The 13207-nt window shown below is 53.2% G+C and overlaps 2 protein-coding genes across 2 annotated transcripts; both read left to right on the forward strand.

Moving 5' to 3' along the window:
- Positions 1 to 5: 5 nt before the first annotated feature.
- MED29 (mediator complex subunit 29) lies at positions 6 to 4267 on the forward strand. Its single transcript, XM_080645599.1, has 4 exons — positions 6 to 279; positions 785 to 843; positions 1131 to 1215; positions 3617 to 4267. Exons 1-4 carry the CDS (start codon positions 64 to 66, stop codon positions 3857 to 3859), a joined length of 603 nt encoding a protein of 200 aa, XP_080501725.1. The 5' UTR covers positions 6 to 63; the 3' UTR covers positions 3860 to 4267.
- Positions 4268 to 10190: 5923 nt separating this feature from the next.
- ZFP36 (ZFP36 ring finger protein) lies at positions 10191 to 12713 on the forward strand. The gene is made up of 2 exons (XM_080645598.1): positions 10191 to 10311; positions 11079 to 12713. The coding sequence occupies exons 1-2, from the start codon at positions 10288 to 10290 to the stop codon at positions 12015 to 12017; spliced, it is 963 nt and encodes a 320-aa protein (XP_080501724.1). The 5' UTR covers positions 10191 to 10287; the 3' UTR covers positions 12018 to 12713.
- The last annotated feature ends 494 nt before the right edge of the window (positions 12714 to 13207 follow it).

The following is a 13207-nucleotide window of genomic DNA, read 5'->3' on the forward strand; positions in this document are numbered from 1 at the left end:
CTAGAGCGGAAGACGCTAAAAAGAAACCTGGAAGACGCACTTCCGGCGCGCTAAGTGAGGAAGATGGCTGCATCTCAGTCGCAGGTTCCAGCGGCTTCTTCCTCTGCTGGTGTGTCAGGTCCAGGTTCGGCTGGTGGCCTGGGTACCCAGCAGCAACCGCAACCACCTACACAACTGGTGGGGTCTACCCAGAGCGGGCTCTTGCAGCAACAGCAACAAGACTTCGATCCTGTGCAGCGGTATAAAATGCTCATCCCACAGCTGAAGGAGAGTCTTCAGGTGATCCGCCTAGAGCTGCTAGATTCTAGCGGGGTTTGGTTCTCTGACAAAGGAGGCAGACGGAAGTGCTGCTTAGGCAAGCAGCGAGCAGAAGGAGAGTTAGGCAAGGGAAAAGGAGTGAGACTTGGTCTTCGTGGGAGCAATGCGAGTGTTGAGCCTGGGATTGGCCAGAACTCGAGTGGGAGGGAGTTTAAAGGAGAAGCCGGGCTCTGGTCGTTAAAGCCTGAGGAAATGACGACTTGTACAGAGAGATTCTGATTGTGATTGGTGGGTGAGGGAGGACCCTAAGGTATGTCGGGAGGCCATTGAGTACCCCAGATGAGAGCAGGCCGCTGGGGAAATACAGGTGTTTATTACTATTGAAATGGAAACAGGAGTTACTCTGGAGTTACAGGAGGAGAAGTGGCAAGTGAAGAGGAGGCCTGAGATTGGATCTGAGAAATGTAGAGTACTACAAGTGTTCCCTTCTGTTTCTCCACCTCCCGCATCTTTTTTTTTAAACTAGACTTTGATGAAGGTTGCAGCCCAGAATTTGATTCAGAACACTAACATAGACAACGGACAGTAAGTGTATTCCCGTTTCTCAGGATCTCCACCTATGTCCACCCCATTCTTAGAAACTCATTCCCCAAGCCCCGCCCACTCACCCTCCTTTCCTTCTATTTTCAAGCCCGGTTCCCTAGCTCCCGGCCTTGCTCTTTCTGCCTCTGCTACTACTGCCAATCCCCTAGTGCCTGCCTCCGGGAACCTGTGTCTTTACCTGATTTCCTGATGGATACTTGATTGCGTAGACACTGATGTCCCAGAGACTGAAAATCATTCCTCCGTCTCCTCCTTTTCCCGGGCTATAGAAAAAGCAGTGACGGACCCATCCAGCGCTTTGACAAGTGTCTGGAGGAGTTCTACGCTCTCTGTGACCAGCTGGAGCTCTGCCTGGTAAGGGGCTTCCTAGACGGGGTGACCACAACCCTAACTCAATCCCTGGGTCTTCAGGAATTCTCAGTCAACACAATACACAGTGAGCACCTCCTGTGGGCCAAACCTGTGCTTCAGTTGATGTTGGGCACCTGGTGTTGCTCTGATCTTAGCCGGCACACAGCTTCCAGTTCAGTGAGGTGACATACGTCCCCAAATAATGATGACTCAGAGTACTAAGAGCTGTGATGGGAGAAGCCTAGGTTTCAGAGTTCAGGGCTCAGATGGGGGTGGGGACACAGAGAGGTCAGAATTAAAATCAGGGGGCTGTGGAAGCCCAGAGAGGCATGTAACCCTGCATGGGGTGGTTCCAGGGAGAGAGTGGCTCGGGGAAGGCTGTTGGTAGAGAGCACATCAGAGGCAAGGCTGTAACAAAAATTAAAGAGGGGCAGGAATTGAGAAGAGGGCAAGTAGCAAAGAGCACAGCATCTGAAATCAGATGGACCTCCAACCTCTACTTCTGAGCCATGGATTCCTCCCTAGGAAAATGGATTTTCAGGAGAAACTCAGCAAGCTCATGCATGTACTAGGCCAGTGGTCGGCAAACTCATTAGTCAACAGAGCCAAATATCAACAGTACGACGACTGGAATTTCTTTTGAGAGCCAAAATTTTTAACCTTAAACTTCTTCTAACACCACTTCTTCAAAATAGACTTGCCCAGGCCGTGGTATTTTGTGGAAGAGCCACACTCAAGGGGCCAAAGAGCTGCATGTAGCTTGCGAGCCGCGGTTTGCTGACCACTACTAGGCACATGGCAAATGTTTCCTGTAGTATTGTATTGTCATCTTTGTTTTTGTAGTATCATCGTAATCATTATTTTGAATTAGAGTTTAAAGTCAGAGTTTGAGAAGACTGGTAGTGGTAGAAAGGTATTCCAACCAAAAGGAACAGCTTCTGCTTTAGGAATGTCATGAAATACAGTCTGACTGAGGTGTATTTGGCACTGGGGTTTGTTGAATTTTTTTAAGTGCTAGTGGCAAGATTTATTAGAGGGAAAACAAAGGAAGGGCTTAGGATAAAAGAGGCAAGATCATAGCAATGGGAGTAAACCTAGTCTGGGATGCCTAGACTCAGAAAGGAAAGTTAAGAGGCAAACGGAGAGTCTTTAAAGCCCACTGCACCCCTAGTAGCAAGGCTCATGGGGACCTTTAGGAGGAAAGAAAGCAAAATATGGCCCCAGCGGGGCGGGGAGGGTGGGAGGGAGGGGAGACAGGAGCAGGTAGGAAGAGATTAATGGGGGAAAAGGAGGACCTATGTAATACTTTCAATAATAAAGATTTAAAAACATATATATATATGGTCTGAGGAAAGGAAGGGGAGGTTGCTCCAATGTTGTTGAATTTTGAAAACAGCCCTAAGGGTGCAGGGAAGCCATCCAGGGTTTCAAGCATGGAAGAACATGGACCCATTGCTTTTTGTTGTTTTTTTAATCCTCACCCAAAGATTTTTTTTTCCCATTGATTTTTAGAGAGAGTAGATGGGAGGGGGAGAGACAGAGAGAGAGAAAACGATGTGAGAGGGACACATCGATTGTTTGCCTCCCGCACACACCCAACCAGGGATCGAGCCTGCAACAGAGGCACTTGCCCTTGACCGGGAATTGAACCCGGGCACTCTATCCACTGAGCCAAACTGGCCAGGGCATTTTATTTTATGTTTTTATTTCTCTTTAGAGAAAGAGGAAGGGAGAGAGAGAGAAACATTGATCAGCTGCCTTCTGCATGCACCTTCCTGGGGATCGAGCCCGCAATCTGGGCATGTGCCCTGACGGAATCAAACCTGCAGCCTCTCAGAACATGATCCATTGCTTTTTAAAGAATATTCCTCTGGCTTCCAAATGAGGGATGGATTAAAGGGGCCAAGGGTGGAGGCTGGGATTTCAGGGAGACAGCCATGGCAGGATTTAATGGGAAAGGCTCTGGCGAAGGGCAAATGAGAGACTCAGAGGTTTTGTGTATAGCCATAGAACTGAAGGGTTGTGAGAGGAGGAGCCTCCAGGATGCAGCCCAGGGCTCTAGTTGGAGTGGTTGGGTCATTTTTTAGACAGGGACCCAAGAAGAGGAGCAGTTTGGGGTTGGGGGAGAGCGTCAGAGCTCTGGAATTTCAGGGGAGGCTGGGGACATACATGCACATCATCAGTGCAGAGGTGGGCACTGAGCAGTGTGTGGGGATGAGATAGCCCCAGGAGGGCATAAGAATGAGAGGAGAAGATAGGCCATGCAAAATGCTGCATTTAAGGCTTGGGTAGAGCAAGTACATAGGAGTTGAGAAGCCTGCATGCTACCCCAGGCTGGTTCTTGGGGCAGGGTTGGGAGTACCCAGAATGAGGCTGATGCTGCACCTTGCCTGCCTGTCCACAGCGCCTGGCACATGAGTGCCTGTCACAGAGTTGCGACAGTGCCAAGCACTCTCCCACGCTGGTGCCCACAGCAACCAAGCCAGATGCAGTACAGCCCGACAGCCTACCCTATCCTCAGTACCTGGCAGTGATCAAAGCCCAGATTGCCTGTGCCAAGGACATTCACACCGCTCTGCTAGACTGTGCCAACAAGGTTACTGGGAAGACTTCTGCACCACCTACTGGCTCTGGGGGTGCCTTGTGAGCTTGCAGGGCTGGGAGTGGGCAAGTTGTGGGGGAGAGGGACAGGGAGGGAATGAAGAGTGGCCTCAAAGCAGCTTTGTCTCTGACTTTTCTTCACGCCTGAGCTCTTGGGTGGCAGCCAGCAGGGGGCAGCAGAGGCCAGCAGGGAGTGCATGGGGAAGAGGGGGTGGGGACCCACTCTGTGGGTGGCCTGCTCTCCCAAGGGAGTGTGACTTTGGTCTGTGCCTGTGGAAAACCCCTTCCTGGGATGCTTCCACTGTCTGCCCTGGGTGTGAAACCTTACTGGGCCCTGTCCCTCTGTCCTCACTTGATTCTGTCCCAGTATGGGTGTGGTCTCTGTGCTCCTTGTTCTAGCTGTTCCCTTATGTGTCTCTGCTGCACGTATCTATTGTCTTTCTCCTTCAGCCTTTTTATCCATGTGTCTGTCTCTCTGCCTCTGTGGTTCTGTGTCTCCCTATCTCTAACCATCTTTCTCTCAGTCCTCCTTTGCTGGCCTCTGCCCCCAACTCCTCACTGGAACTCTATGTCTATGAAGGAGACCAGATTCTGGGAGCCAGAACTTCTGGGATACCGAAGGTGAGGGGAGGGAGCTTCATTTCCAGGAGCTAGCTAACAGCCAAGCCCAGGGATCCCAGGCACCTCCCATGTCAGCCCAGCCCCCAGGATCCTTGGCCCAGGAAAGGGGAAGTAATGGGGTCCAAGCCCTGACCTCAGCATGCCTGGTTTGGGAGCAACTCAGGCCCCCTCCCGTACCCCGGGCCTGCGTCAGCATCATTTAAACTGGGGGCATTGTGCAATCTGTGGTGAAGCCTTGGCCCAGCTGGATGCCTGGGTCACCATATTTTTAGGCCCAAAGGAGAAGTGAAAAGGCCTCAGAAGGGGTGAATCATCTGTCCTGGGGAAGAACCCAGGTGCCTTGCCTGAGCCCCAGCTCTGGGAAGCAGGCCTTGGGGAGGGGGCTTCAAGGAGGGAGTGCCCTACCAGGCTCCTCACTTCTCTGAGAACAAGATTTGGAGAGCTCAGCCATGGCCTTCAGGCCTGGGCAAGTGTAGGGTGGAGCTGCCAGCCCAGGCCTAGTTGGAGGGGTGTGAAAGGCTCCAGTGACTCAGCCTGGTTGGGGAACTGCCCCACCCAACACCTTCTGTGCCCTGATTCCCATGTTACTGCCCAGAGGCCTCTTGTTCTGGACCCTGCACCTACAAGGAAAACCCAGGAACATGGAGACCCATGCTTTACCCAAAGCCCAAGTCCCCACACTGGAGTCCTTGGAAATGGCCAGCCATGTGGGTGTCGGGCAGGTAGGACAGGCCTTCGGGAAGGGCAGCAGATCACTGGGTCACTAGCTGAAGCTGCTGTCCACAGGTAGAATTTCTTCCACAGGGAAGCCACATTTCTGGCCATTTGACTGAATCAACTCCCCACATCTGACTCCCCAGATCACCTAGGATAGTTTCCTTAAAGTGAAGTGATTATAAACTTTAATCACATGTACAAAATTCACAGTATCATCTAGATTAGTGTTTGAAAAACAGGGGACTGTAGCCTAGCCAGGTTGACATGTAAAACTGACCATCGTAATCTAGTCTTTGTCAATTTGGCACCCATACACATCTAATTAACCATAGTTAATCTCTAATTAAATTCAAGAACAAAGTCATCTTCCCACCTAACATGATGCAATTATCTGTATACAACCAGAAATGCACTCTTTACCCCAAAGAGCCCCCTGGCTCCCAGCCTGGGGTACATGATGTATATTAGTGGGAGATGTTGGTCACAGCACACACGTTCAGGAGACATGCACAACTGTCCTGTGAGGTGGAGTCAGCACAAGAAACTAAGAAAATCATAAGGAATTAAAAATATAGTATTTATTGAAAAAAATCCACATGTAAGTGGACCTGCCCAGTTCATGGGTCAGCAGTATGTCAAATAGAAGTTCCAAGAAGAAAAATACGCAGAAAACGGATCAAAAGTGGAGAGAGAATTTTGATAGGGGGGGAAAAAGTAGGAATAAATCTAACACAAATGCAAGATTTGCATGTGAATTGCTACTTTATTGAGAAAAAAAGTTTGAGAGCTTAGGTTGGGTAGTGGTTCATAGGTATTCATTATCATGGTCTGTAAATAGATGTTCCATGTATTAAGTAGATAGCAAGATTTTTTTTATCTTTGACAGAGGATATGAAGGCCTCACAAGACTGACTTGAAGGAGAGAGAATAAGATATAAAAATAAGGGCACTGAGGGAAGCAGCATTCCAGGAAGAGGGAATGGAATGGCAAGGGCAAAGGCCCCGAGGCAGGAATGTGATAGTGTGTTTATGGAATAATGTGGAGGCCTGGGCCACAGTGAAGGAGCTGGAATAGAAGCCAAGACAGGTAATGGAGGACCTTGGTTTAGATCTTTACTGGATTATTTAACCCTGAAGGAGATTGTACAGCCTAGTACACAACCACACACTTCAGGGAAGGTAGATGAATTGCATAGCCACACAGCAAAACATCAGGGGACATTGGGACTTTACTCACCCCATCCAGCAGGGAACAGCATAACCCGCCATCCTATAATCATGGTGTACTCATGGTCTTAGCACAAGCCCACAGACTAAAGGAACAATTCAACCATGTAAATATATAAACAACCCTCTAACCACCACTTAATCTGCTATCTCTCACGCCATCACAGACTTTGCCCATGACAGGCTGACTCAGCCCTGCCCTCAGTCAACATTATCAAAAGCAGCCTTGGCTGGGGGGAGGGAGAGTTTCCCAGGTGGCAGTGTGTGTATGTGCCTGTGTGTCTGGTTGGTCCGCAGAGGCCACTAGAATCAGCGAAATGAAGTGGGGTGTGCGCCAGCTACCCTCCCCATCGTCATGTTCGTTCTAGACGTCATGAACCAAAGTTCACCAGTTTCACTGCCTTGTGACTGGCCACAGAGGAACCAGATCCAGACAGTGGCCTCACATGTCCTCAGCAACACCCCCCAAATAAGGACACAGACACATAACATTATTCACTACACACAGAGCTGCAGGAGCCTTGCACACAGCTACAACTGCCTATAATCTCACAGATACTTGAAAATAAACAGGTTTTAATCTCACAGATACTTAACACATTCAACTTTGAAGTGTGTGCACAGATAATTGTACAAGAGGGCAGTCATACCCTCACTAGGCTCCCTCAAGGAGTTACATTTAGTCACTCCAGATCCCACAGTGGTTCAGAGCTATACATAGGTGTGCAGTGGGTAAGTCACACACTGTCATGAATGCCACCTCAAAGGCAGGGAGTTAGAGTTGAGTACATACTCAAGATGGTTAAAGTAACATGGTGGAATCCATCACACAGGTCCAGGCGGTTTCACACATTTATTCACAGGCATGTCAAGTGGGATTGGAAGACACAGGCCTCACACAGTAAAGTGGACCGCAGGCACCCCAGGTCTCACAAACCCAGTCAAGCCAGGGTGCACACCTTCACACCTGCAGCGCCCACACTTCACACGGCGACAGATACACACACCGGTGGCCCCACGCATTTGCACACAGCCCACCGCTCCTGCTCACGCCCAATCAAGCCAGGCGCACACCCAGCCCGGACACACACGTGCCTCGAGTACAGGGCCCCGCACGCCCGCGCACTCACTCTGGCTCTCACACCCCCGCGTTTCCCGTCCCCGCTTGTTTTTCTGGAAACTGCTCTCCATTCCCCTCCCCCTAGGCCGGAAGTGCTCGCTGTATTTTTAGCCTCTCTGGTTTCCGCCCCTTTTCCCCTTCTGCCTGCCTAAGACTTGCCCCCAAGGCCCCGCGGGGTACCCCGGCCATCCCCTTCCCCACCCTCATTCCAGAGGGGATTCCCGGCCGCTGGCGGGGCTACGGATTTTCCCGTTGGCTACGTGGAGAGTGGGGAGGAGTCCTGCCCTGAACTTCCTCCTCAGGCCAGGACCAAGTAGGAGGGGGGATAGGAACCGAGCTGCTAAGACCGAGGAAAGAGGGGCTGGGGGGTCGGACTCGGGTCTGACGAAGGACTGGGCTAGGGGCCGGCTTTCCTGGGTCTGAGAATGGAGGTGGCTAGGAGACCTGGACCCCTAGATCTGGGCAAGGAGGGGCCGAGGCCTGGGCTTCTGCGGCCACACGCCGGTGTTTCGGTAGGTGGCAGGTCCTTGCCGGTGCAAAGCCCCGCACCCGCCCCCAGCCTCTTGGAGAGTTACCCTGTCCCTAGCGTCCAGGTTGTCGTTGACTCAGCACATGGAAGAGGGGAGGGGGTCAGCCTGACTCAGGGCTGGGAAATGCTCCCAGTCTCCAGGGAATCGAAACTGGAATCCCTCCCCCAGGATCGCCACGGGAGCCAAGCCGGGCTCTGAGGACCCCAGGATGTCCCCCACCTCCTGCTTTCCCGCGCCTTCGTCCTACTAGCGGCAGAGGGATTTGGAGCCTAGCCCGGAGGCGGGTGCCAGACACCTCCCCTTTCAACCTTTTCCCGTTGTCCTCGAGCCTCTGTTTACAGGCGACAGAAGCCCTGGTTACAGAGAGGAACCCGGGCGTCACGGCTTCCAGGAAGCCCCCTTCCCCCGCCCCTTGCGAGTGAGTCACGGGAGGCTGCAACCGTGCGGAGCCGCCCGAAGCGGCCCAACTCACGGGACCGGCCGGGAAGGCCTGTCGGTCGCCCAGAAGGCGCCGCACCAGGGATTCCCCTGAACTCTGTCCGACGAGGCAGGTCTGCGTGCTTGACCGAATCTCCCACCTCAACACAAGCGAGGAGTCACAGTCTGCAAAAAATGAACTTTGCACCATTGTACCTGCACTCCGTGGCAATGATTTCTGCCCCCGTATTTTCACTTAGGGCAGCCAGCTCACCAGACTCCCTTAAGAAATGAGTTTTCTTCCCAGATCATAAAGTTCTCACACAGGGCAACCCTTTGACAATAACGACTTGCGAATGTGAGAAAGATTCCCCGCAAGTTTATTTTTTTTTAATATATTTTATTGATTTTTTACAGAGAGGAAAGGAGAAGTATAGAGAGTTAGAAACATCGATTCAGCTGCCTCTTGCACACTCCCTACTGGGGATGTGCCTGCAACCAAGGTACATGCCCTTGACCGGAATCGAACCTGGGACCCTTCAGTCCGCAGGCCGAGGCTCTATCCACTGAGCCAAACCGGTTAGGGCCCCGGCAAGTTTAGAAGTCCCTCAAGGCACACCTCTCTCTAAGACCCATGACCATCAGTTGGGGATGACCCATTTCTTCCATCTCAAAACAGCTTTTAATCAAGGTAAACCTGCACCATAATAATCCAATCTTGAGTTTTCCCAGAGAGCAAACTCTTAACATGATGTAATGCCCTGGTATTAGGCTGCTGCCATTTACTAAATAGAAGGAGAGTAACTTGACCTCTATTCCTGGGTTTCCTCGTGTGTAAAATGAACACAATAACCCCACCTTGGGTTAACGAACTTAAAGCACTTTCATATGACGGCACCTAGCCCAGAGAAAGCCATCAGGTTACAGCGGCTCTGGAATTGGGAAAGGAGACCCCTTTCCAATATTGCAAGATACCAGGGCCCCCACCCCTCGCGAGTGAGGGTGGGGAGGGCCGAGGGCCGGGATCTGTGCTGTTTGAGGGTGAAACCAAGGCAGGCGGGTAGGTCTCACAAGAGAATTCTCTGCCAGGCCTTTGGTCTCTTCTCTGTTTTGCTCCTGCAGATTTTTGTCTTGTGGGTTGTTTCTCCCTTTTATTTCCTCCCTCTTTTTATTTGACTTCCCCTCTAGCTTTTCGCTCTGAATTTGTCCCCGGGACTGTCCTCTTCATGTCTTTTCTGCCTGTCTCCCCACCTCTCCTTACCCTGTTTTTTCCCTCTCTTCGTATACCTCCCTGAGTGTGTGTCCCTCCCTCCCTCCATCCCTCCCTCCCTCTGTTGTGTATCTCTATGTGTTTCTCTTTGCGTCTCTCCATTTCTTGGTCTCTGGCTCTCTCCGCGCCTCTCCCCACCAGCGTCAGTCTTTCTCCCACGCGCACGCCCACTGCCTCGGCCTCTCCCCGTGTCAATTTCCCCTAGCGCCCTGCCCCCATCTCCGTCCCAGTTCCCTTCCCGGAGCCACAGTCTCCAACCTTGAAAACTGGGCCGACACCCCCATCCCACGCACTCCCCGCAGGGTCGCGGCCGCTGGTGGGCCCAGCTCCCGCGCGTCCCGGCCGGGGGCGGGGCGGAAGAGAACCAGTCCCGGGCCGGGCGGGCTGCGCTGGGGGGTGCGCGTCCGGGAAGCGCCACTCCTGGCCCCGCCCCCAGGGCCCGCCCCCCGGCCCCCCCGCCCCCCCCCCGCCCCTGTGTCTATAAAATCACCCGCTCCACCATCCAGCCGCATCTTGGCTCCAGCGCTCCCACTTTCTCCTGTGCTTTCCGCAGATCTGCCTTCTGCGTCGCCATGGATCTTAGCGCCCTCTACGAGGTGAGTCCCCGCCGACCAGCACCTTGGGGTCCCCATGCCCAACTGACTCCCTTCTCAAACTAGGGCTCTCTGGCATCGCAAACTCTGGCCCCGGACCCCTGGCTCTCTACTCAAACTGGAGCTCCTTAGCGCCGCCCGCTGCGGCCCGGGGTCCTGCCTCACTTCTCAGTGTGATTCCCTGGAGGTGAAAAATGGAGCCTGCGACTTTCGGGTCTCGGCCCAAACATTGATAGGGTGTCCCTTAGAGATGGAAAGCTGGAGGAGTTTTCTCAAACTAGGACTGTCTAGAGGCGGAAATGGCCCCACACCTGGCTTCCCCCAAGCAGTTTCTTAGGGTGCGGTTTTACGCAGAGACGTTTTTGGGGGCTGGTATCTTGGGGTGAAAAGGCGATTTATGAACCAGAGGACTCTGGGATTCCAAAACCAAAGAGAACAGACTCCTGGGTTAACTTTGCCGGCCACCAGTTGTGAAACTGGAGGATACGGAGCGCTGGGGTCAGAGACCCAGAGGCTCAAAATTGGTAACTGTGGTGTGCCCTGAGTGGGGGAGCCAGGATTCCTGGATCCCTCGAGATAGGCTTCTGTCCCGAAAAAACTCAAACTTCTAATTTGGGATCCCCACAACCTCAAACCCATGGGTTTCTGCGGGCGGGTGGAGCTCACGCCAGCAACCCACAAACTAAACTGGCAAGCTCTGAGGTGCCCGGCAGCTGGGGAGGGGCGCCGCTTGCATTTTTTGGTGTTATAACCGATCCTTGTTCCCACAGAGCCTCCTGTCGCTGAGCCCTGATCTACCATCCAACCAAGGAGATACTGAGTCCAGCCCAGGCTGGGCCTCTGGACTCTGGAGCCTCAGCTCATCAGACTCCAGTCCTGCTGGGGTCGCTGTCCGCCTGCCTGGCCGTTCCACCAGCCTGGTAGAGGGTCGAAGCTGTGGCTGGGTGCCCCCACCCCCAGGCTTTGCACCCCTGGCTCCCCGCCCAGGCACTGAGCTGTCTCTCTCACTTACTTCTACCCCCACCACCTCATCCCGATACAAGACTGAGCTATGTCGAACCTTCTCAGAGAATGGGCGCTGCCGTTATGGGGCTAAGTGCCAGTTTGCCCATGGCCTGGGCGAGTTGCGCCAAGCCAGTCGCCACCCCAAGTACAAGACGGAACTCTGCCACAAGTTCTACCTCCAGGGCCGCTGCCCCTACGGCTCACGCTGCCACTTCATCCACAACCCAGGTGAAGACCTGGCCTCCCCTGGCCACCCTCATGTGCTGCGACAGAGCATCAGCTTCTCAGGCCTGCCCTCTGGCAGAAGATCCTCGCCACCACCAGCAGGCCTGGCGGGCCCTTCCTTGTCCTCATGCTCCTTCTCGCCCTCCAGCTCCCCACCACCACCACCTGGGGACCTTCCACTTTCACCCTCTGCCTTCTCTGCTGCCCCTGGGACTCCTGTGGCCCTAAGGGATCCCACACCACCCTGTTGTCCCTCCTGCCGAAGGGCCACCCCTAGCAGCCTTTGGGGACCTGTGGGTGGCCTGGCTCGGAGCCCCTCTGCACATTCCCTGGGATCTGATCCCGATGATTATGCCAGCAGCGGCAGCAGCCTGGGAGGGTCTGACTCACCTGTCTTCGAGGCTGGAGTTTTTGGGCCACCCCAACCTATAGCCCCTCGGCGACTCCCCATCTTCAATCGAATCTCAGTGTCTGAGTGACAAGTGCCTGCCCAGTACAGATCAGCTGGATCCCAAGGGGGGCCATTTCTCTTGTGCTATGGGCTCCACAGAAGCCCTGGGGCTGTGGGGAACTGGGGAACTCAATCAAGTAGCCTCACTGCCTTCCAAATGCATTAACCTACTCCCCTGACCCTATTCTGGGGCAGGTCCCCAGTGGGCAAGCTCAGTGTTCCTGGTGTTGGAGGAAGGGAGTGTATTCTGGAGTCCTTTTTTTTTTTTTAAGATGTAGCAAATTTGAGGGTAGCAGTGAGCCCTCTCGATCCCACCTCCCCTTCCCAATGCTGTGAATAATAGGCCCCTACTGCCCCCCTCCCGATTTTTCCTAGACCCCTGAGGTTCTGGTGTGACTGGTGGTGACTGGAGCCTTCCCCTTGAGGGTCAATCCTGGTGCTCAAATTTCCCTCCAAAAGCAAGTAGCCAAAGTCATTGCCAATCCCCTCTCCCCAGCCATTGGGCCCTTTATTTATGACGACTTTATTTATTCTAATAGATTTTATAGTATTTATATATATTGGGTCGTCTGCTTCCCTTATATTTTTCTTCCTCTTTTTTGTAATGTTGGAAACAATGGAATAATTATAAGTATGCTATAATATATTAAGTAATATATTGTTAAAGTTTATTTTTGTGTTTTTTGAAATTTTTAAATAAAAGTCATCTGTGTGTAAAATCCAATCCTGGCTCTTCTGCGGTCTAGAGGCAGTGAGGAGTGGGGAGGGTGGTGTGGCCCTATTTTGAATCGGGGAGAGTCCGTCCATAGTTCCTCCGAACCTTTCCTGAGCAGAACTGCCCTCTGCTCTTACCTGGCAGGAAGTGATGTCACCTGGACCAGCAGTTCACCTGAGAGGGAGGGGCCAGGTGAGGTCACCAGATAGAAACTGGGAGAGCCAGTTCCCAGGGCGTGGGGGACGCAGGCGCTCCCGTCTGGTCCGGCTGTTTGACCCAGCTCTCGACCGGGGGCGGGTAGAGATGGGATGTTTCCGTCCAGGCTGGCGGAGTAGGGAGGGTGGGGCTGCGCTGGGAGAACGGAATGTGCCGGAGAACTGGCGGGGGCGGGGCGGGGGGCACTGACGTCTGGGGGTCCACCACCAAGCTTTCCAGGACCTAAGGAGCTGGGGGACTCAGACTCTCGCGATCTTGTGGGAGGCAGCATTAAATCTCAGGACTCC

This window comes from Plecotus auritus (assembly GCF_963455305.1).
Source record: "Plecotus auritus genome assembly, chromosome: 10".
In the NCBI taxonomy this organism is placed as follows: domain Eukaryota; kingdom Metazoa; phylum Chordata; class Mammalia; order Chiroptera; family Vespertilionidae; genus Plecotus; species Plecotus auritus.

Excerpts from the sequence above, each read along its gene's own strand:
- MED29 (XM_080645599.1), top strand. The coding sequence starts at position 64 with ATGGCTGCATCTCAGTCGCAGGTTCCAGCGGCTTCTTCCTCTGCTGGT. Across the intron at positions 280-784 it reads AGCTGAAGGAGAGTCTTCAG|ACTTTGATGAAGGTTGCAGC; the intron begins GTGATCCGCCTA and ends TTTTTAAACTAG. Across the intron at positions 1,216-3,616 it reads ACCAGCTGGAGCTCTGCCTG|CGCCTGGCACATGAGTGCCT; the intron begins GTAAGGGGCTTC and ends GCCTGTCCACAG.
- ZFP36 (XM_080645598.1), top strand. The coding sequence starts at position 10,288 with ATGGATCTTAGCGCCCTCTACGAG. Across the intron at positions 10,312-11,078 it reads ATCTTAGCGCCCTCTACGAG|AGCCTCCTGTCGCTGAGCCC; the intron begins GTGAGTCCCCGC and ends TTGTTCCCACAG.